Source organism: Pezoporus flaviventris, unplaced genomic scaffold, assembly GCF_033815535.1.
Source record: "Pezoporus flaviventris isolate CSIRO_AGI_PZ_B2104156 unplaced genomic scaffold, CSIRO_AGI_Pfla_v1 ptg000041l, whole genome shotgun sequence".
NCBI lineage: Eukaryota > Metazoa > Chordata > Aves > Psittaciformes > Psittacidae > Pezoporus > Pezoporus flaviventris.
The window spans coordinates 11584874-11604015 of NW_026892589.1; the positions used below are offsets into that span (position 1 = coordinate 11584874).

The 19142-nt window shown below is 55.1% G+C and overlaps 1 protein-coding gene across 9 annotated transcripts in view; it reads left to right on the plus strand.

Moving 5' to 3' along the window:
- The window catches only part of NCOR2 (nuclear receptor corepressor 2), a 161940-nt gene that overhangs the window by 134255 nt on the left and 8543 nt on the right, over nucleotides 1-19142 (plus strand). For all 9 annotated transcript variants that reach the window (XM_061466184.1, XM_061466189.1, XM_061466190.1 and 6 more), the window contains exons 23-40: nucleotides 44-183; nucleotides 261-366; nucleotides 1059-1163; nucleotides 2061-2164; nucleotides 4396-4546; nucleotides 8073-8225; nucleotides 8610-8696; nucleotides 9094-9371; nucleotides 10180-10543; nucleotides 11964-12191; nucleotides 12305-12550; nucleotides 13161-13310; nucleotides 13691-13831; nucleotides 13942-14104; nucleotides 14597-15027; nucleotides 16798-16941; nucleotides 17113-17255; nucleotides 17588-17781. In XM_061466184.1, coding sequence (XP_061322168.1) covers nucleotides 44-183; nucleotides 261-366; nucleotides 1059-1163; nucleotides 2061-2164; nucleotides 4396-4546; nucleotides 8073-8225; nucleotides 8610-8696; nucleotides 9094-9371; nucleotides 10180-10543; nucleotides 11964-12191; nucleotides 12305-12550; nucleotides 13161-13310; nucleotides 13691-13831; nucleotides 13942-14104; nucleotides 14597-15027; nucleotides 16798-16941; nucleotides 17113-17255; nucleotides 17588-17781 — 3328 coding nt within the window. The remainder of the gene's footprint in view (nucleotides 1-43; nucleotides 184-260; nucleotides 367-1058; nucleotides 1164-2060; nucleotides 2165-4395; nucleotides 4547-8072; nucleotides 8226-8609; nucleotides 8697-9093; nucleotides 9372-10179; nucleotides 10544-11963; nucleotides 12192-12304; nucleotides 12551-13160; nucleotides 13311-13690; nucleotides 13832-13941; nucleotides 14105-14596; nucleotides 15028-16797; nucleotides 16942-17112; nucleotides 17256-17587; nucleotides 17782-19142) is intronic.

Here is a 19142-nt window from a genome sequence, read left to right on the forward strand (position 1 = left end):
CTGCCTGCCCTCTTTCTTGCTAACACTTGTGTTTTCCACACAGGACACCCCATCCCACTAAACCTGCATGAGAGCTCTCGCTCAGGGCTGCAGAGACTAGCAAGCATCTCCAACCCTCCTCCCCTCATCTCCTCCACCAAGCACCCCTCTGTGCTGGAGAGACCCGTTGGATCCATTTCCCAGGTAGGGCATTGCGTGTGAGTGGTGGAGATGCCTTGCAGGGATGGCAGCAGCTCCTGACCTCTTCTGTCGCTCTGCAGGGCATGCCCATCCAGCTCCATGCACCCTACAGCTCCGAGCACGCCAAGGTCCCTGTTGGCTCGATCACCATGGGCCTGCCACTGACCATGGATCCCAAGAAACTGGGTAAGGGACTGGGAGGTGAGTGGTTTCTCGGAGAGCCCTGGGAAGCGAACTTGCCAGCAGCATGCAGGAAAGAAGAGCACAGGACACAGCAATGAAGTGCAGAGAGACCTGCTAAGAGGATGAAAGGATTAGTCCCTCAGGAAAGCAGAGACACAGGGAGCTAAATTTGTGCGGTATAGGAAAGCAGCAACTCAGCCAGGGACACATCCCAGCCTATAAATACCCTCCAGCTAATACTGTGATCGAAGGAAGGAAATATATTGCTGCTCCCCAGGCCAGTAGGATAAAGAGTAAATGGCCTGAAGTGAACAAAGAAAGTGTTTAGTCTGCAGATTTGGAAGTGTTTAACAGCAGGAGGGGATGAGTGAAGGACTAAGTGTGAGGGAGGAGGGATACAGGCCCTATTCCCCACTGTGCACATGGCCCTGTTATAAACCACTACTGGGTTTTCAGTGTCAGCTCTGGTCCTGGTGCTGGCAGCACCAGGCAGTGCCTTTGCCAAGGTGAAGGATCTGGCTTTGCTTATCAGTAGTTGTGTATTCAGCCTATTGCTGCATCCTTGGTGAAGCCCATTCCAAAGTGGTGGTGATGGCAGGAGTTACCAGTGCAGGGCTGGCACAGATGCCTGGAGCAGCGGAGGACTGTGATCCTCTGCCCTGCACCTACCCTGATACATGCTTATTGTCTTCCAGTGCCTTTTCCTGGAGTAAAGCAGGAACAACTTTCTCCTAGAAGCCAGGCCAGCCAGCCGGAAAGTCTGGTTCTGCAGCCGTCCCAGGAGGGCTCCATCCTGCGGGGTGAGGATCCGGGAGCGGGAAGCGCGAGAAGTGGGATGGGAGGGATGCTGGCACTGCCAAGCCTGGTGAGCATCACGCTGGCTGCAGTTGCCCTGTGCTTTCAGGTTTGATTTCTGGGGCTGTGCACAGCAGGAGGGGTCCCTTCACTCTTTCTCTCCAGCATTGTGGCAGAGGGGTTTGTACAGATCTTCCCCAGATCAGGCTCTTGGGCACTGATCCTGGTGGAGGTTTCACGTTCAACCCACAAATCTGTTGCTTAAGACAAAGCAAGACATGCTTAAATCCCATTAATTTTTTTCAGGCTCTTCACTGGTGCTGCTGCAGCTGGGCAGGGACCACATTTTGTTTAAATACATCCCTCCCATGTTTCTTTCCCCGTTAGCTAGGCAGAAGAAAATAAGTGCAAAGGTGTTGCTTTTAAGTGCAGATTCTGATTTGTGAGCCCCACAACTACGGCAGTCAGAAGCCTCAGTGCAGTGGGGCTGCCTCCAGCCCAGGACGGATCCACGCAAATGAACTCAAACCACCCCAAGCCTCATCTCGCTGGAGATCTGCTCTGATCCCATCAGGGGAGGCTGAGACAGGCTGTGCTTTCTCCCAGGCTCATAAATCTGCCTGGCCCCTCCACAGAGGCAGCAGGGAGCTGATAGTCTCAAAATGCCCATTTTTCCTACCTCCCAGCCTATGCTTGCAGGGCTGGGTCCCTTGGGGAATGGGGTGGAAAGGGCTCTGCAAGGCGTGGGATTTAACACTGGCATTCCTTGGAGAGCTTTCCCTCCAGAACCTCAGCTCACTTAGACTGGGTTGAATCCTGCACTTAGTCTGTTGTCTCAGCCCCGCAGTTCTTGTGCTGAACAGCAAATCCAGCCCCCAGCTCACTGCCTTTGTATTTTACAGGTACTTCCCTCAGCTCTGCCTCAGGAGGGAGCATCACCAAGGGAACACCAACATCCAGACCCCCTCCGGAGTCACCCATCACCTACCGAGGGTCCATCACACATGTAGGTCCCTTGTCTCTGGTGGGTTCTGCTTTCTGGGTGCTGGTGGCTGCAGGTTGTGCTGCACACGGGGATTGGGGTTTGCGGGGTGCACTGAGTGCGTGGCACAGGGCTGAGCAGCACAGATCTTGCCAGTGCAAGGAAGTGGAGCTGAATGAAGGAGGACATGGGTGGAGGATCAGACCAGGCAGAGCAGAGGAGGAGAATCCAAGGTGCATGTAAGGTAGAGAGGTCTCCTGCCAGGGCTGAGCATGCTGCACTGAAGGTCCTGCCCAGAGGCTCTCTTGAGCAGGAAGATAGTTTGGCCTTAATCTGCACCATCCATCTTCGGAAGAGCAGCTGGCAAGCGGGAGGTAGCGTTTTGCAGTGTGAGTTATTGCTCACACGGTAACAGAGAGGAGAGCATTAACAACAGAAAAAATCCTTTTCCTGTGGGGATTTTATCTGGCCATCACTCAGATATTTAAAGCCACTCACGCTGAGATTTCTGCCTGTCTCCTTCAAGGAGGGTGGCCGTGTTCCCTTGGGCCCTGGGGACATGATCCTGAATCCTGGCCCAGAGCAAAGGCTTCACTTGCCTGGTGCCCTGCATCAGCAGCTGCCAGGAGCAGCTCCTCGGGGGCTGTAAATAATCCATCAGAGCAAACACTGTGCTTCATCCTCTCATATGCCCCTGCAGCAGCTATGGGCAGCAGTGGGTGGGCAGGAAGGCTCTTGAGCACCACGTGCCAGAGTTCAGGAGATGAGCAGTTTGTTGAGACGCTGTTTTGCATCCAGCTAATTAATCCATCTAGATTCCTTTTGTCTGGCTTGGGATTAAGGTACCAAGCCCAGACCCAGGGCATTACCTGCCTCTCCTGCTGGCCCCGCAGCCTGCATCCCTCTGCTTCCATTGGGGAGAAGGAGCCCCCTGTTCCGGCAGGAGCTCCCAGAGCTGATATTTGATCTCAGATTAGTCATCCAGTTCACGGAAAGCAGATCTTGAATATATGCTTTCTGCTCTGAAGCCATCTGTCATCACTTGCTTTCAAATCCCCTCTGAGCACGTCCACGGAAGGAAGATGACTTACCTGGGGCTGGGAGAGCCAGCTGGGACAGCCGTTACCGGATGTGCTGCAAGGGTGAACTATCAGAGCATTGAACCTGGATGCTGGCATGTCCTGGTAGCTCTGGCAGGGTTTTGGAACTGCTGGTGCTCTAGGGCTTGGTACCAGCAGCATCTCCAAGATGGGGTGGGGGAGTAGCCTGCACTGGCACAACCTGGAAGCACCAGCAAAGCTGGCTGGGATATCCCTTCCCTGAGGCTTCCCATAAGTATCAGTCCTGGGGCTTGGTGGGGTTAAATGAGCAGTCAAAAGCTTCTCTCTGACAGCATGGCTATGCCTTCCCTGCAATGGGGTGTGGGCCCATCACCCTACAGTGGCTGTTGAGGGTTCACACCAGCAGGTGATGGCAGAGGGGTGTTATCACCAGCAATGGCTTCAAGGGCATCTAGTTCTGAGTGCTTTGAAGGGCATTAAAGGGGGGGCAGGTGTCTGTGAGCCGTGTCTGTGTGTGCCTCCAGGGAAGGAGAGGTTTCGGTTCACACCAGTTTGTGTAAGGAGCTGTTTCTGCTGGAGAGCCAGCCGGCAGGTTTTGTCCCGGACCTGCTCCAGGACTGCTCTCGCTGATGCCTGTCATCTCACGCAGGCGTGCTGCCAGCACCAGCTCCCGTGTGCAGGCAGCGCTCTGAAGGTCACTCCTGCTGCCAGCAGATGTGCCCTGGGCAGGCAGGACATCTCTGTGTCTCCTTTACCAGGTTGGGGAAGTAGGCTGCAGTAGGAAAAACAGGTTGCAAATAGGAAAGACCCTAACACTTGAGCAGTCCTTTTTGTCACCAGGGTGTCCCCAGGAGCTGCCCTGTCTCCCCAGACCCAAGGGTGGAAGCGATGCAGGTAGCTTACTCCAAACCACGCATAGTGAAAAGAGCTGCTGTTTTGGAGGTCTGTGCTGTCCTCAGCCCCCCTGCCTCTTCCCAGCAGCCTCGCACAGATCACGTACCTCTTTACCGCTCCTCGTTATCATCCTCATCAATAATTAAGCTGCAGGTCCCTCGCTGTTGGCTGTGCCAGGAAGCGGAGGCTGGGCGCGCTCGCCCTCCACTCAGCCTCCCGCGGGGAACAGCCTGTCCCTGCGCGCGCGCTTGCTTAATTGCTTGTGACACTGTTAAATATGGATCTTGGTGGCTTTCCAAGGGCACCCCGGCAGAAGTGCTCTACAAAGGAACCATTACCAGGATAATCGGAGAAGACAGCCCCAGCAGAGCAGAGAAGGCAAGAGAGGATGCTGTGCCCAAAGGACATGTCATCTACGAAGGGAAGAAGGGCCACGTGCTGTCCTTCGAGGGTAAGTCGTAATCCTCTGCCTTTTTAGGGCAGGCGCCAGGGGTTTGTGCTGCCGTGGCTGGGAGTTGGGAGCTATTTGAGGAAAGGCTGACAAAGTGCAACATGCCAGCCTCGCGTCTTTGCTTCCAGCATCGTTTCTGTCCCTTCCCACCCCTCCTGTCTATGGCCTGGCTGGGTTTCCTTCTGTCCCATGTGGTTATCTTGCCTTGGAGGTGGCTTTGCTGGCCAGCAGGGGCGCGATGTCTCTGGTTTGCATTGGTTTTGAGGACTGGGAGAGAGGGGAGGACCAGATGGGAAGGTATTGCCTTCATCCCTAGCACCTTCTGTGGGAGACTCTGCAAAAACATTAGGAAACCATCCCCAAGCTCTTAGGCCAAGATGGGACTCAAGAACCTGCAACTTGGAGGCAAGTCGGGTAGTCTGGCATAAAGGTTTATTCACACATCAGATTCTCCTCTGCAACATCTTGGGCACAGCTTTCCCAGTGTGGGGATGCCCTGCAGAAATCCTCCTGGGCCTCTCACAGACAGTGTCACTTGTTACAGGCTGACCCTGCCCAGCAGGGGAGTAGACTATAGCAAGGCAGACCCTGCAACTGAGCCTGATGCTGGGCTGCTCTTGAGGGGGCTCAGGAGAGACCTAAAAGCCATGTTGCAGCTCTCAGCCCTGCTGCACGGTAATGGGCTGCCTTGGTGCCTGGCTGCATTAGTGGTATCAGCCGCACTCACCAGCTGCTCCTGCCTCCTCTGTGCCTGCTCATCTGATCACAGCACTGCCCATCAAAGCTGCTCCATGTGTCCCAGCAGCTCCATCAGAGATAAGCAGATGTTCCTCTCTAGTGAAGCTGGAAACAACTCCTGTGTGCTTGTCCTTCGCTGTGTGCTGCATGGGGCATCACTGGCGTGGGGCTGGCCTCCTCCTTGCCCATGGCTGGGGTTGGGAAGAGCTGAGTTACAGACACTGCAACCCCATGTCGTCTTGGGGTAGAATACTGGCATGTGCTCTGGTGTGCACAGGGATGGCTGTCCTCCTGTGTCACCTCTCAACTGAATGTGGAGGTGACTGAGGAACCGATCCTAACCTCTGCTGTGCTCGCCTGCCTCAGCAGGTATCTCTGGTCAGCTGCTGTGCTGCCTGAACCCTTTGCCTCCCTCCCCAGCATGGCTGCATCCCTCCCTGGGGCAGAGCATCCCTGTTAGGCCCTGTGGTCAGTCCTGCAGGCAGAGGCTGTCCAGCAGGAGACCTTTTCCTCTTGCCCACAGGCGCAGGCAGCTGGTTTCATTACAGGCTTGTTTCATCCAAGGCCAGAAGCAGAGGGTTCGGGTCAGACCACTGGGGACAACTCACAAGCTTTGGCTGATGCCCCTTCTGAGTGTGCCCTGGGACCACAGGGACCTTTCAGGACAGGGCTCTGTGCCATGCCTCTCACCCACCACATGGAAACCAGTTTGTCCCATGCCTGCCCACGTTCACTGTCAACTCTAGCCCAGATAAGAAGTGTCACTGTGAAGACTTGTGTCTGGGCGCCCTTTGGGACAGTTGGCAGGGCTCGGACCAGGGAGGACGCAGGAAGCATTTCAGGACTTGTTTGTGCAAGAAGCTATTTTAAACTCCTCTGCCTGAGCTTGGAGTCGAATGAGGTTGATCTCAGAAGTGGTGCTATCAGGGGAGAGACAGGGAAGGCTCCCAGCAGTGAGGACTCCCTGTGCCCAGAGCTGGGATCCCGCTATGGGCAGACCAAACCCTTCCCCGTTGCATGCACTTGTCAGTGTCAGCCCCAGTCTCCTCATCCGCAGCCTGAACCCATGGCCCTCATCCTACCTGCTTTGGACACACACGAGGAATTAATTCCTTCCTCTCCACAGGCAGCCTTTTACATGCTTGACAGCATTTATCGCATCCTGAGTCATGTTGTGTGCTTCTGCCAGCCCTGCTGCCTCTCTCCTTCCCCCAAACAGCCCGGTGAGGAAGAGTTAAACAAAAATTAGATAAGAAAACTGAAATTGTTGGTGATTATGAATTTTGGCAAGCAGAAAAAAAATTGCAAATTCTTTAGTGTCATGAGGGTGCTTAAAATAAAAGAGCTGTAATGAGACGAGATCCTGTAGCATGTGCAAGCTGAATTGTGCTAGATTGGTTATTCTCATTCTGCATATGATTGCTGATGGCTTCTGCAAGGCAAGGGACGTGGGCTCGGAGTGATTTTCTTTCTGTTTAGTCTCTTCTCCCTCGCACCCCCCCTGCTTCCCAGTGGCACAAAGGGTGCAGGGACCGCGTCCCCTTCTGCACAAGGGCTGTTGGCAGCAGATGTGCCTTGATGACAGGGTGCGGGCACATCGCCCTGTGTCTGCCGCAGGGTGCTTGGCTGGTTCTCAGTGTCACCCCCAGATTTCTCCTATAGAATGAATGTGAAGTGAAGGCTCAGGGTCAGATCTCCCTCTTGCAGCCCCAAACACTTCCGGGATTGAGTGGGTGCTGGCTGCGGGAACCAGTAGCAGGTGTGAAGTTGTAAGAATCCCGTTTTATTAATTCCTGGTTTTCCAAGGAGGACTTTTGTTCCTGATCGTCCACAGTGGGATGAGTATTTTTAACTTCCCCATTTTCTCTAATTGTATAACCACCTTCTCTGCCCACAGAGAGGACGATCAAGGCACTGGCAATCCTTGGCAGGGGCAGCCTGGCCACGGATGATGGGCAGAGCTTTTTATCTTTCCAAGCCAAAATTCCCTCTTGGAGCTCATTACATAACCAGGAGGCATTCAGCTGGATCAGAAACTGCTTAAATTCACAGCTCGCTGCACATGATGGATGCCTATGGCCCAGGGTGGGCGAGATGCTGCCTGGCATGGGCAGGGCTGTGCTGGGAGTGGTGGAGGCTGTAGCTCAGGTCAGTTGTCCGCTGTTTGCAGAAGAATCTGCTCCAGGTTCAGATGAAGAGGTAGGTGGTGATCTCCCATCACGAGTGCTTGCTCCATCAGTCCTCACTATCTCTCCCAGTTCTTTTGGGCACTCACTGCTGTTTCAAAGGAATCATTCTCAGCTTTGCTTCTCCCCCCTTTTCCCTGATTTTCTCACCCAGGGAGTGTCTCAGCGAATGTGAAGGCTGGCCAGGATCCCAAACAGTAGGTGTCTAGCAAAAACCAAAACAAACAGGGGAAAAAGAAATAAAGATCCCCCGACCCACAGGGCCGAGTTCAGTGGAACCGCAGCTGCTCACGCCAGCGCCACGCTGGCTCCAGGCTGTCCTGCTGCTTCCCCACCAGGGATGGAGGGAGCAGGATGCAACAGGGCGGATGCTCCTACCCACACGGGAGGCACAGATCTGGAGTCTGAGACAGGCAGGGAGGGGAGAAAACACCAGCTGAATTTCTTGGAAGCCAACCTTGTGTGATGTTTCTGGCATTGCTGGTGTGCTGGGATGGGATCTGACCTTCCAGCAACGCACGCAAGCAGCAGTGAACACCCTCCCATGGCTGGTGCCGAATTTCCATGCTCCTGATGGTGCGCCTTGGTGTTGTCTTCCCCAGGTGGGGTTGCTGCTTCTCAGTGTCCCAAAGAAGACAGCAGGAGCTCAGGAGCTTTGCATGAGACCACAGGAACCAAGCGGACCTACGATATGATGGAGGGGAGGATCAGCAGGGGCTTATCAGCCCGTGATAGCTTATCTGCCAACATTGAAGGTGGGTCTGGGTGGAACCTTTCACCCGTGCTGTGTTAGTGACTCTCAGAGACACCATCTTGCCTCTTGTCTACATGATACACTTTCTCATGTCTGTATTTTGGCGGTGGTTCACTGGTACCCTGCGGCACATCCCAACAGGACAGCATCTGACCAGTATGGAAAACCAAGGGGCACAGACTGGCCTGTTTGCCTTTGGTTCCTGCCCTGGCAGACCAGTGTCAGGACTATAAAAAAAGGGAATCACATTTTTTTGAAAGAGAAATAATTTAGCGATTGTTGATGGTTTTCCTTGTTGTCCCAGGAGTCCCTGGTAACACTGTTGTATGTTTGCTGTCAGTGAACTCCTGTATCAACCCAGCTTTCTCCTTTGGATCTGTTCTAGGTCTCATGGGTCGAGCAATCCCTCCGGACCGACACAGTCCCCATAACCTAAAGGAGCAACATCACATGCGGGGCTCAATTACACAAGGTAAAGCCTGCAAGTAGAAGATGGCCATGGCCAGAGGTAATGTGGGGAGGTATTTCACATGCTTGGCCTCTTGTCAGGCAAGGAGGAAACAAGGTTGGACCCATCAAAGTCCAGCTGCACATCTCTGCACTCTCAGCTCAGAGATTCTCAGTCTTGTTCAGCTTTTAGCAGCCTAAGATCTCACCAAAGTCAGGGGTGACTGGCATGAAGGCAGTCTAAAACTAGTGCAGAATGGGTCTGGAAAGCGGTGGTAGATGTGAGGTGGTCCAGCTGCGTTAGTGTTGTAGCTGCTCTGTGTACTCAGTTGGGTACCAGTCCCTGAGTTACATGCATTAACTTGAAACCCCCTTGAACTCTGAAGCACCCTCTGCATCCATCATCTGCTTGGGGGTTGCAGGAATACCTCGGTCCTACGTGGAGGCTCATGAGGACTACCTCAGAAGAGAAGCCAAACAGCTCAAGAGGGAAAACACTCCACCGAGGGACTTATCTGATGCCTACAAGGTCAGGTCTCACGAGGGCCTTACACCTCTGAAAATGAAACCAGCCCATGAAGACCTGGTGGCCACAGTGAAAGAAGCGGGAAGATCAATCCATGAGATACCGCGGGAGGAGCTGAGGCGGACACCAGACATCTCTCTGACGAGACCTCTGAAGGAAGGCTCCATCACGCAGGTGAGGATGGGGCAAGCAGCAGATGAGATTGGTCCTGCTCAGGCTGCTGTCCTCACACAGACCCTGGGGACCATTCCCAAGATCAAAAGGGAGTTGCAAGGGCTTCGGGTTGCAAACGCATCACTGGTCAGAACTGAGTCTCTGCTTGGGTACAGGTTGCTCTTCCACATCCTTTGATGGGGTCCCTTCCAATCCAAATCATCCTATGATCCTTCCTAGCAGATAAATAAAAAACTCAGGAAGGGAGCTCAGCACCCCCTGGCACATTAAGAATGCAATGCTCTATCTACATAGGTACACGGAAGGGAATGCTTTTGGCATTTGTTTAAGGCCAGAGTCAACTCATTGCCCTTGGCAGTTGGACTCTGGGTGCACATAATCTTGGTCTCCTCCCTTTATGGGCAAGTGTCGACCCAGCAAGGCCAGTAGTTAGGGTGAAACATGGCACGCTGTCTCCTGTTGGGCTCCAAATATTTGGAGGGTTCCCATGGCACCTTGTAGTCCTACTTCGTTTCGCAGTGTGTGTAGGAGAGAGGCGTGATGGGCACAGCCAGCCTTCAGCACTGACTCATCATCATCTTGTTGGAGCACACCGAGACATGCAGGATGGGCGCTCCACCCTGCCCTGCGCTGTGTGGGGCTGTTCTCTCTGCTTTGCTGATGGTTGCTGCCGTTTGACCAAGTTAAAGCTGGGTACTGGCCCACTGAATGAGGAAGCACGAATCCCGCTGGAAGTTGGTGGGATGCGGTTGCTGGATCCCCTTCTGCTCTGCATCCCTTTGATGTCCCCCCTTTCTTCTGTCCCCAGGGTACCCCACTGAAGTACGACAGCAGCTCTTCCTCCTCGAGTACCAAAAAGCACGATGTGCGGTCCATCATCGGCAGTCCCGGCAGGACTTTTCACTCTGTGCACTCACTGGATGTCATCCAAGACCCAAGGAATCTGGAGAGAGCTTACGAAGAGAGCCTGAAAAACAGGCCAAGCCCAGTGACAAACTCGGGTGGCTCCATCGCCAGAGGGGCTCCTGTGATTGTACCTGAGCCGGGCAAGCCCCACCAGAGTGCCCTCTCCTATGAGGACCACCAGGCAGGGCACAGCACGGCATTTGGCAGCCACTTGCACAGAGGGTCTCCGGTCTCCACACGAGAATCCACACCCCGGCAGCATGAAGGTACTTGGCAAAGCCTTTATTTGATGCTAACGTCTCTAGAAGGCCTGCAGGAGGTGGCTGCTGACCCCACCTGCCCAAGCTGTTCCCAGCCAATGCCTGTCAAACCCGTTCTCCCCGGCACCCTGCTCCCACTCTTGCCCATGGCAATGGCTGACTCACAGCACTGGGGAGGCTGCCAGGGACAGCTGGGGCTCAGCTCCCTTCCCTGGGGTGCAGTGAGGGCACCCCATGTCTGCACCGTGGTAACCAAAGGGACAGTTGGATCATGGCTGGTGAAGCTGGCGATGTTTGAAAAGCATCATCCCAGCATTGTCCCAGGGTACCCTTGTTTCTGCAGGCAATTAAGCAGCGCTTGGTGCATTGCGTGAGGGGATCTTCACACTTGTCACAGTCTGGTGTGTGTTTGCCTGCCTTGTGTGTTTGTGCCTCATCCATCACCTTGGCACTTGAGTGCCTCGCTTACAGGAACATCTAATCCCTCCTGAGCCGGTGGATCCGGGCAGTGCAGCTGGTCTGTGGGATCTGCTGTCTCCCTGCACCAGGCAGGGTCTGCTCATGCCCCTGGCATCAGTCATCTCCTGCCCCAGAGCGGGGCTCCTTGGGAACAGTGTGTGTCTGGGCTGGGCTTGGCTTAGTGATCTGGTTGAGGCAAGCTCAGATCCAGAGCACAAAACCCCTTCTTGCTTCATGGCACGCTTGTGGGCAGGATCAGTGCTGAAGCCAGTCTCTAAGACACCTTGTTCTACCAAGCCTGCCAGCTACGGGTAACTGCTCTGGGGCCTTTTGCATCTCCTGCCTGCAAATACTCGTCCTAACCCAGGAGTCTTGTGATTTGGGGGCGTGCAGCACAAGACATTGCAATCTGCTGAGAACCGAGGTGAGGACGTGCCTCCCCGGCAAGCAGTGAGAGATGGGGCTGTGCGGCGCAGAGCTTCTCCAAAACACATCCCCATCATTCATTGCTATCTGGGGCACCTCCAGCTCTCCGTGGTTGGTGTGTCCAGTTGCTGCAGCCTCCGCTGTGTTCCTGGTTAGGTCAGTCATTCTGGGGGAAGCCTTCAGATGTTGGCAGATGCTGGTCCCCAGCTCTGCCCAGCAGTGGTGACCTCCTTGTGCCGAAGAGCACAGCAGCAAGGCTTCGCTGTCTGCTGCTTGTGCAGGCCAGGGTGAGCTCACAGACTGCCCAGCGTGGATGCACTGGGGTGGAGGGATGGTCTGGGACAGGATTCTCTCTCCGGATGCAGCTGGGGCTTCGTCTGCCTCAGCCTCGGTGGCGTAACGGGGCACGGTGGTGCGGGAGCAGGGAAAGGTCCCTCAAGGTCAGCAAGGTCCCTGGGGGACACGGTTGGCTGCAGGCATTCCTCAGGGACTCAGCTTGGCCACAGTGCTCAGTCTCTGAGTCATTTCCTTCTCGCTGCAGGGAGCATCACTGCCGGGAAGCCGGTGTCCCAGGACAGAAAGATTACCCCCACATCGAGAGAACTCAACAACTCCAAGTCTCCACATGCCCCCGTGGCTGACCACCACCACCCCATCTCCCCATATGAGCACCTGCTCCGTGGCGTGAGCGGGGTCGACCTGTACCGAGGACACATCCCGCTGGCTTTTGACCCCGCTGCCATCCCGAGGGGAATCCAGCTGGAAGCAGGTACCTTCAGTGGGCACACAAGTCTGTTTGGAATTGGTTTTTAACTCATTAGACTCCAAAAGCCTGGGGTCTCTGGAGAAAGCCACTTACATCTGCATCCTTTTCTCTCCCAGCTGCTGCTTACTACCTGCCAAGGCACCTGGCTCCGAGCCCCACGTACCCCCACCTCTACCCCCCGTACCTCATCCGGGGCTACCCGGACACGGCCGCCATGGAGAACCGACAGACCATCATCAACGACTACATCACGTCCCAGCAGATGCACCACAACGCTGCAGCCACGGCCATGGCACAGCGGGCGGACATGCTGCGCGGCTTGTCACCCCGGGAGCCCTCCCTCGCCCTCAACTATGCAGCAGGTCCTCCCGGCACGGCACCATCCAGGGGCCTGGGGGCATCTGGGGTGAAGGAGCAGCTCCAAGGGCCAAGCCAGCAGCACGGTGTCACGCAGCAGTGTAGGAACTTGGCTGGTCAGCATGGAGGACAGCCAGGGGGAATTTGATGCTCTTTTTGCCATCTTTAGTTACTAGAGATTGCTTGAAGCAGCTCTGGTCTTGGGTCACGGGAGCACTTCCCAGCCTGGCCCTGCTGGCCTTTGGAGATTAAAAACTGTCCCAGAGGGGTGTCTGGCTTTCTGCAAAGGGCAGAGCATGCTGGGGAGCTGCACAGTCTGTGTGTAGAGGGAGCTGCGGCTCATGCTGCCTGCAGCCCCCTCACTCTAGCACGGATAGAGCTCAACATTTTTCCTCACCATCATTCCTAACAGCAGAATATGCTCACAGATTTGCCTATAGAAGGGTCTCCTCCGCTTATAACCAGCACCCAGGGACCTTGTACGTGCTCACACCTTCCGTGTTGTGCCAGAGCAATGGGGACGGGTGGACGCTCCCAGCACTGCTCCCTGCTCTAACGCAGCCAAGCTGCAGCAGCTCGGCAGCATCCTGACAGTCCTCTCCCTTCTCTCTCCAGGCATCATCGACCTGTCCCAAGTGCCGCACCTGCCCGTCCTCGTGCCCCCTACCCCTGGCACCTCTGCCACCACCATGGACCGCATCACCTACATCCCCGGGCCCCCCCAGACCTTTGGCAGCCGGCACAGCAGCTCCCCACTCTCCCCAGGTAACGCTGCAGATTGCATTTCCCATAGGAAAGCAGTTGGGCAGGATTCCCTTAACCAGTCCAGGGCAGTGGACTCTACCAGGGCAGATGGGGGAGCCCAAATTCATTCTCATTCAGAGACCAGCCCACCAGCCCCTCTAATTCTCCTTGTTGGGAGCTTCCTTGCTTTTCCTCTGTCTCCCCAAAAAGGCACAGCTATTCCATGGTTTACCCAGGTTTTGTCGTACTGGTTGCCCTTGTTTGTGCTGCTGCAGGTGACCTTGGATGGAGTCATTCCCTACCTGCTCTGCAGACACAGCAATGTGAAGAGCAGGTGGTGTTCCCTAGGTTGGGAATTGCTGTGTCTGCAGCCCTTTCACTGCCTTTCATTTGGGTTTCAGGAGGCCCCACACACATGACCAAACAATCGGGATCATCTGTGTCCGAGCGGGAACGGGAGCGGGAGCGAGAAAGGGAGCGGGAGCGTGAAAAATCCATCCTAGCATCCACCACGGTGGAGCATGCACCCATCTGGAGACCAGGTAGGCTGGGGAGGGAGCCTGGCACCACATCTTGGGGCATGTGCTGGGTGGACGTGGGCTTGGGGCTGTAAAACACAGAGCTGAAGAAGCCGGTCTTTGTGTTTCCTCAGGTACGGAGCAGTCCAGCAGCCGTTCATCCTCACACTCTCACAGCCACCAGCACTCTCCCGTCTCACCCCGCACCCATGAGACCATCCAGCAGCGCCCCAGCGTGCTCCACAACACGAGCATGAAGATCATCTCCTCGGAGACCCCCACCCCTTCTGTCCTGCGGTATGGCCCCACACCACGGCTCCTGCACCAGCACAGCCATGGTGGTTAATGAATGATCATCACATGGGGCACCTCTGAGATGGAGCGAGGGTTGTTTTGGCCTTCAGTATCAGTGGGAACAGGGTTGGGGCTTGCAAGGATATTGTGTGGGGAGAGGCAGGTTTTGGTGCCCAGTTCCTTCACTTTTCTTGGTGGCTTTTACCGTTAAAAGGAAAGAAAGTAGGAGCATCCCTGTGCCCAGAATGGGTATTGCTCCTCTTGCTGAAAGTGGAGTAAATGAAGGTCTCTGGGAGCTCTCCATGGGTTTATTCTCTCCAGTAGATGCATCCAGGCCACTGCCAGTGATGGAGGCTCCGTCTGAGCCCTCCTTACCTGCTCCAGCATGAACCAGCCCTACACTCAGGAGCCCTGGGAGCACCTTGGCCAGGCAGGGCTGAGCACACAGTCCTTCTCCACGTGCTTCTCTCATCTTTGCCTTGTCTTTGCCTCCAGATCCTCTTCCACCACTACCACATCACCAATCCGCTCTGCTGCCTTCCCCTCGGCCTCCACCCTGCGCTCCTCCATCAGCTCAGCAGACGGCTATGCCACCCCAATGGACCCGGCCATCCTGCAGAAAGAGGCCTCGAGGGCACGGGAAGCCAAGGCAGAACGACCCCAGACTGACAACGTCTTCACCTCAAAGCTGCCAAGTGGAGCCAACCTCGAACAGTCACCTTCACCCATTAAAGCCATGGAGTCAAGACCTTTACCCGCCTCCGGACCTGGTTCTTCTCATCACTATAGCAGAGGACAGGGGAAAAGCCAGCAGCACCATCACCCTTTGGACCAGCAGCACGCAGCCTCGGGCCCTGAGCAGCACAGTAGAGAAAAGAGTCAAAGTAAACGCTTTTCAGTGCAGGAACAGGAGCTCCGAGCACTCGGTAAGACCACTACGACAGCGGCCAACTTCATAGATGTGATTATCATGTGCCAAATGTCTTGCGATAAGGGGCAGCGAGAAAGATGCTCGCTAAGTAACGACTCCACTGGTGCTGGTAAGAAATTGGAGGGGAGAGGTGAGAGAGCTGTGGCCTGAAATTATTTCATGATTTTTTATTTGTAGTTGCACGTTTTGGCTCTCGGCTCCATCAGCTCCGCCAGCGTTCTTGTCCCTCTGCTTCCCGGTTGTTGTGTTATCCCAGACTTCTTTATTTATGTGTGTTTTAAGGATCTTCCCTCCTCTCACCCTCTTTAAGTTTTTCCCGTTGCCAAGTCCTGTTTTGCAAACGTCGTTCAGTTCCTGGTATTGCTTTTTACAGACAATAGCAATGTGCTAATTCTGATTTCCCCATCATTCGGAATTCCCAGGCAGTCTGTAAGGAGTGGTTGTGGGTAATAAATCAAACCAGCAAAGCAGAGAATTAGGAGTGTGAGCAGCACAGGGCTCCTGGCCATCAGGCAGGCACCTCCCTGCGCTGAGAGTGCAGGATCTCAGAGGGCTTAGGGGGCTGCTGCATGATGCAGCTGAGATGGGGTCCCTTCACTTTGGGTGACCTCACTCAGGGTCCCAGTGCTGGATGCTGCCCAAGAGGGTAATGTGAACATGGTGCCACCAGCATGCAGGAGCAACAGGCGGCCTGTGGGGATTTGGTGGGATCCCATCTTCAAGTTGAAGCATCTGCCTTGGCCACCAGCACTGAGGGCTGCTGCCCAGCTCCCTTTCCTCTAACCCAAGGGTGGAAGGACACGGCAGTATGGCCAGGGAGGAGAGCTGCTCTCATTGGCTTATCCCGATCATCCCATCCCACCACTTGGTCACGTCTGTTCCCAGCCCTTTCTATCAGCGTGCTCCAGGTCCAAGGACACACCTCTGGCCACAGTGTGCTGCCTGGCTGAGCTTTTGCTCTGCCTTTTTCCCTGGCATCAGTGTTTCCTCCAGCTGAGTGTTATGCTGCAGAGGAGAGGGGCAGCTTTTCTCCAGCCATGAGCTTACAGAAGGGAGCTGGTGTTCCTCAGGACTTTAACTCTGGTTAGGGACCTTTCCAGAGCATCCCTTTGCAGCTGGCATACATGGGGTGATGGAGGATGCTGCATCCCTATCCCTGGCACAGGGAGGTTCTCCATGCGGTCCTCCCCTTACTGTGCCCCAGGTACGTGCAAGGTCAGTGGCACTGGGGCACTGGGGACCCTCCAGCAGCACTGTCAGCCGCCTGCCAGATCTGCCTGCAGTGGGTGGTTTCTAGGAACTGAGTGTTAACGAGGGTAAAGGTCTGTGGATGCATAAGTCATGAGTGTTACCAAACGTGCTGAGCTGGGGAGCAGCAGTGTGGGACTCCTCCAGGACTCCGTGCTCCGCCCCTGGTCTGTAGAAGCATAACTCATCCATGCATCAGTTTTCCCTCTGTTGAAAGGTGATGTGGTCCCTCCTTCAGCTCTGCCTGTTCTGATGCAGTTTGAGTCTGTGCAAAGGCCTTAAAAGGCAGCGAATGGTGAAGAAAATGCTTTGCCCCTGCAGTGTGCGAGTCTGCTGTCTCTTCACATCAGAGGTGGCTCCAGGGGTCCCTGCAGTGTGACCTGCCAGGTCTTCCCTCATCTCTTTCCAGCCCCCTTTGCTGAACATATGACTCTATCCGCAAGTGATGGTTGCCACGGCACTAGGAAGAAGCCAAGTGAGCTCCTGGTTTTAAATTCCCTTCTCCCTTTTTCCTCAGGCTTTCATGGAGGCTACAGCCCTGAGCGGATGGAAGCAGTGAGTCCCGTGAGCTCACCCAGCCTCTCCCATGAGAAAGGGGCCAAGCTGCTGCAGGATGTGGAGAAGGGGCATGGGGAGCATGACCTGAGGCAGAAACAGCAAGGTGAGGGCAGAGGCTGGCAGTGCCAGATGGCATGGGAGAGCCTGAGCTGGGATGGGGGGGGTTTGTCAACCAGCTCTCACTCACTATGCCCCAGAGCTGATCCAGAATGGGAGCCAAGCATTAGGACACCGATGTCACCTCACACTGGCTCTCCTCTTTGTTCTCCCCCAGGCTCGCTGAAGGCCTCAGCTCCCGAAGCAGCCCACCTGCAGCACCTCCGGCAGCCCGACGGGCCCCAGTGCCAGCCCGTGCAGTCCAGCCAGAGCATCAAGGGCATGAACCAGCGGGTGGTCACATTGGCCCAGCACATCAGTGTAATTGTCCTCATTCTCGTCTTCCCACTGGGGCTCCAGGGAGGAGGGAAGAGCTGTTACGTAGCATGTCTGGTAGGGAAGGGCTGGGAGTGATGCTGGAGACCTCAGCAGCTCTGGTTGGGGGCTGGAGACAGCAGGATGCATCCAGCATGTTCAGCCTGGGTGTTTGCATCCCAAACAAGCCCATCATGGGAGCTGCTGCAGGCAGGAGGCAGAAGTTACATCCATGCAGGGACAAACCAGCCTCATTCCCTCCTGCTCCCCCTTATCTGAGCCCAGCAAAGCAAGAGATAGAAACCACCTCTATTTCTGACCCGGGTTTCTCATTCCAGGAGGTCATCACACAGGACTACACCCGCCACCACCCGCAGCAGCTCAACTCCCACATCCAGGCTCCAGTGTACACGTTCCCCGGGGCCACGTGCCCCGTGCTGGACCTGCGCCGTGCCCCCAGCGAGGTGTACCTGCAGCAGCAGGAGCACGCAGCGGCCTCCAGGATCTCCCCACAGAATGAAGGGGGGAAAAGGTGAGCTCAGAGAGTCCAACCAGAACTGGTGCAGATGGGTCTCTGCCCACCTGCTGAGTGCAAATGGACCAGGGATACCAGTAAAGGGGGTGCATAGGGCAGGCTGGTGTTTGGCATCGCTGAATTCGTGCTCCCCAGCATGGATTGCTTGCTTACACAGCCCACAGTGTAAAACTGCTATCTGATCAGGGCATTTTTACCCTGTGGTGGTGTCTCTTGCTATCCTTGTCCTGGAGATGCTCTCTAGACCCCCTTAGAGACCATGTATGATCCCTTTCCCAATCTAGCCTGTGTCACAGAATAGTTCAGGTGGAAAGGGACCTCTTGAGATTGTCCTTCCCAGTGCCCTGCTCTCAAGCAGACTCAGCTGGAGCAGGTTTGCCTGGGTCATGGCCAGTGGAATTTTGAGTATCTCCAGTGATGGAAACTTCAACACCTTTCTGGCCAATCTATACCAGCCCTTGAGCAACCTCACAGTAAAAAAACAGTTTTCTTCTATTGGGATGGAATTTCATATGTGTTGGTTTGTGCCTCTTGCTTGTTGTCCTGTCCAGTCCCTGGCACAAGATGCAGTGACCTTTCAGACCACAGGTGGCTCCAAAAACCCAAAGCAGGTGTTTTCCATTGGTTTACAGTTCATTTTGTTTCTCTCAGTGCATGTATCAGAAGCCTGTTCAATACATGTGCCTTGTCAACTGCAGCTCTCCATTTCAAGCACCAGCTGTATTTCTTTTAAGTCACTTTCAAATCCTGGTACTGATAACAGCATCCAGGAAAGAGCTGTGTCTCCAAACTGGTGTCTCCTTGACAGTAAATGTAATCAGGAGCAGGCAAGCTGGGAAGAGCAGAGTTGGCTTTATAACATGAGGGGAGACAGCCCAGCCCTGGCCACCCAGCAGTGGAAAAAAAGAAACCACAGAGCAAAGATGTAAATTCCCAGAACTTGCCGTGAGGAATTCCTCATGGACTTGAGCCCGGCTGTCTCCCAGGCACTGGCCACAGGCAGGCACCAAGGGACTGCTCCAGTCCTCTTCAGGCTGCCCCAGCAGCAGACAAGGTGGATGGGAGGTGGTGGGTCCACAAACATGATGGAGAATCAAAAGCTGCATCCCCAAAGGGTTAACATCACAGCCCTTCCAAGGGTTGTGACCCTGCCAGCCAGGAACGCTTGGCTGAGCCAGCAAGTCCCAGGACTGGTCCCTCCATCCCTCCTGGGCAGCTGTGTTTTGGTGCGATGCCTGTGAATCAGGGCCGTGGTTGGGTCAGTGCTGCTCTGCGCGCCTGCAGCGCGTGATGCCCAAGCTGCACTCTCCCTCCTGCTCCCATTATGAGGCACCCTAAGCCCGCAGGCGTGCGGAAGG